The 3907-nt window shown below is 45.2% G+C and overlaps 1 protein-coding gene across 1 annotated transcript; it reads right to left on the minus strand.

Moving 5' to 3' along the window:
• Positions 1-3096: 3096 nt before the first annotated feature.
• On the minus strand, positions 3097-3363 carry PPTG_15610 (hypothetical protein; the record flags this gene model as incomplete). The annotated part of the gene is made up of 1 exon (XM_008912873.1): positions 3097-3363. One exon carries the CDS (start codon positions 3361-3363, stop codon positions 3097-3099), a length of 267 nt encoding a protein of 88 aa, XP_008911121.1.
• Between the last annotated feature and the right edge of the window lie 544 nt (positions 3364-3907).

Genomic DNA, 3907 nt, shown 5'->3' on the forward strand with positions numbered 1-3907 from the left:
GACGCCTTAAGCGGCATTATCCATAGCGATAGAAGTATAACCCGCACGCCGATTTGCTACCACCCAGCGGATGACGTCAGTGTGGCCGTTTCCAGCTGCATGATTGATAGCATTCACGGTACACTCCTCCGGGCGATGTTGCGAGAGAAACTTAACTACCCATAGATGTCCGTGGCATGCAGCAGCATTTATGGCGACAACAGTACACCCCTCCGTTCGTGTAGTATGGAGCCACTTCACTATGTTAAGGTGATTTTGAGAAGCAGCCCAGTCCATGGTACTTACAGTACCGCCACCAACCTGATTAATATGCAGCCACTGAGCCATTAAAAGATGCCCGTTTGCACAAACGAGATCAAACGTAGTAACTGGAATACCTTCGTCACGATTGCAAAAAAGCCAGTTTGCAACGCGCAAACGTCCTCTAATTGCAGACAAGAAAAAAAACGCTTGGTCGGTGCAACCTTCACCACGGTTGGTGTGGAGCCATTTCACGACGGAAAGATGGCCATGGCCCGCGGCACCGTCCATAGCCGCAGTAGACCACCCTCAGTCCGATGTTGATGGAGCCACTTCACAATATTTAAATAACAGTGGGTGGCAGCGTAGTCCATGGCATCTGTAGTTGTTGTAGAACGTTGATTATGAGCCCACTTGACGAAAGCCAGACTTCCGCGTTTGACCACGAGATCCAATGAGAGCGAAACGGCAAGTACTGAGGTGTGCGATAACATCCGCCTCGCAATGGAAAAGGATGCACTCGATACCAATTCGCCAAGCATATCCTGGGTAATCTGGTGGTATCCATTTGTAAGAAAAATTTCCAAACAAATCTTGTTACAGCATCGACGCCACGGCAGCTGGCAATGCGCAGAACAGTGATGCACTGTTCGACTGTCAAAGGAGGAAACCACAAGAAAAGAACGGAAACCACTCCAAGCTGACCGCTTGTGGCGGCACTCTTAAGCACAGTCGGGCTCCAGTATTCAGGTGATTGCCTGCGATAGCCGGCAGATGCCGCCGTTTTGGTAACATTGCCACTGATTGTTAAGGAGGGGAAGTATTTATCAAGATTCGCCATCGCCTGCAACAAGCCCTGTTGGGCAGCACACATGTGCGTTGCGTCACAACTAGCTTCCACGTAAGCCGATGGAACAGTTCCTTCTGTCCTGTGAGACAAGCGGTAAACAAGATGCGGCAAAATAGCATTGGATGCAGCCTCGAGAGTCCAGTACTTCGACCAGTCAAGATACGAGCTTATCAGAGCCAAAACACCTTGAAGCCCCGCAAACCGTTCTACTTGAGAACCTAATACTGCCACCGATAGCAGGACGGAAAGCGAAGCGTTCGTACCTGCAAAAGACTATTAAAACACGAAAGGCGACAATATGTTTGAAGTGGTACCTCGAAGCGCCGACAACGCCGGCATAGTTGTCGTAGAGAAATTCTGGAAATCTACAAATGATGACAATTTGTAATTGGTTGGAGGGCTAAACACTAGGTAATAGAAAAAGCGCTGATGATGAAAGCGCGTTTTGGGTGTCAATCAGCTCGCCTATGAAGGGAATTATGGCTACGGATTTCCTAACAAATGTTTGTGAAGACGAATACACTCATATTCTCACCGGAATCTTCGATTTCCTTGGCAAATGAGTTATTTGTAACTAAAAAAAACTCTTTTTTGTTAAATTGTTTTCGTGCAATATAAGCGACTCGAACCATGTCAATTATTTTGCGCTTTGGTTTTGCGGTTTTCCTTCCCGTTTCCGGTGGAGCTACGTTTCGTCCCTGGGCGAGGTACGTGATTGGTGGTTTTATTCTCACAACCACAACTACAGTTTTTTCACCTAGTTTTACTTTATTTCCTCTATATCTTAATGTAGGTACGGATATATAAATTATCAGGTATTAAAAGATTGTATATTGGTACCTCGGGTAGGATCCTTCTTTAGCTCGGAAAATAAATTTCAGAGAATAGTGTCGCTTTGCGTTAATAGTTATTTTACTGTCTAGTACGTAGATCAGTAAAGCGCTGTTGTATAAGAGTATGAAAGCGGGATCGTATCCGGACCAGTTAATGTATCGAAAATGACAACTCCTACAACAACAACGCGGGCCAGGCGCATGCAAACGCATCAAAGAAACAGAACCCAGAAATTTATTTTCTTACTAGGTCAATGTGCTCATGTTTGTTTTTCTCTCCCCAGCTCGATATCACGTCAGCTTGGAACAAGTCTGATGGAAGATCCGAGACCAAGATTCTCCATCTTTCAAAATATGACTTGGTCTGAAATATCGGCGAGAAATGGAGAAAAAAAATTCACTGAGTACTGTAGACATCACGGCTTTCTGGATGTTTCGCATGAGTAAAAGCTCCATATGATCCAGTATATAAAGCGATATATAAACTAGATCATATGGAGCTTTTACTCAATACTGCCTGCCCAAATCCCCTCTAGTTTTGCTTTTAAACTTTGACCAACAGGAATGGCTATACTCCTAAAAAGTGCTTTTTTCTGACCTGCATCTTTGCAGGCAGCATGCAGTGCCGTCCTAGTATCTCTGCTTCTATCCAAACCTCTGAATTCTCTGAATACTATTCTTTGTTACTCGAGCCCGTCTGTTAAGGAAAATGGAAGCTTTGTCACGGTTAATTGACCCCATACTTAACGTCAAATGGCAATGTCGATGCTGCAAAACCTTCCGAAGGATGTTGTGATGGCCGACATCAACAGGAACAGCTGCGTGCTGGCGGAAGCATCGCTTTATCCCAGCGAAACATCTCCCCTAGATAGCTGCGTTGGCAATAAAACCGGGAGAATCATATGTTCCAATGCTCAAATACGTAAATCAACGCATGCTTTCTGCTAGTGCTACCGTAGTGTGGTGCCTATACTGTGTAGAACTGTTGCAGTTGCCACGAGCACACGGCGTATAGATATCTGAATTTTGTATCAGATTTCAGATCAAATTGGTGTTTCATTTTCCGGAAAATAATAGTCCGTCTTCTTATATCCAGTTAGGATTTTTTTCAAAGTATCATATCTAAGAAATACTGTGCCATTCCTCGCAAGCCCCTTACATCAGCCTGGGGTGCTATACCACGAGCCTCCGTCGCACGCGGTCAAAGATGCCGTTGCGGCGGAAGAGGCAACGGATCTCAAAACGAGCCTGGGTCAGTAGAAAAGGCTTCGAATCGAGAAGTGCGGACTGGATATGATAAAGCTCGAATTCCTTCTCGTGGCTCGCGCGCGCCTCGCCCAGCACCTTCTTTAGTAACAGTCGCTTCTCCTCGGTCATCTCTGCTAGTGCGGCCGAGACGTCGCCCACGGTGTGCGCATTACGGGCCTCAAGCTCGCACATGAGCTAGTCAATATTCTCCATATGGTCGCGACAAAAACCGATATCGTCTGTAGGACCTGCGTAATAGTTATTAATAAACGTTACACAGAACAACGTTCGAGGTTTGTTTGGTGTGTACGGCATTAACTTGTGTGAAAAGACAGATTTTGAGTATGATGCCTCGCTTCCGACTTGATAACGGTCTGCGAACTTAGCGGTGTCGGGCTGTCATTGACTTTCGAGGTTATCCTTGCTATACGATACAATAGGAATACTATACAAAATACTGAAAGTGTGCGTTTAATTTGGCATTAGTTTGTGAATGTACCGTAATACTTTAGTTTAATCTGCTGTTTCAGCTTTGACGATGTCGGGACGTTTAACCACCAAACGAATCCCAGCAGCTGAAAGTTTCAAACGTTATACAGGTTTGAGTGAATTTTTGCTAAATGGGTTCCACCCCTTCAATGAAATAATTGCTTTACTTTTCCGAACTCTACTTCACAAGCGGATTAGGAGTTCGGTCTTTCTGAAGGTTAACTCTTTCATATTCATCAAGGGGGGG

Source organism: Phytophthora parasitica (assembly GCF_000247585.1).
Source record: "Phytophthora parasitica INRA-310 unplaced genomic scaffold supercont2.50, whole genome shotgun sequence".
Classification (NCBI taxonomy): Eukaryota; Oomycota; class Peronosporomycetes; order Peronosporales; family Peronosporaceae; genus Phytophthora; species Phytophthora nicotianae.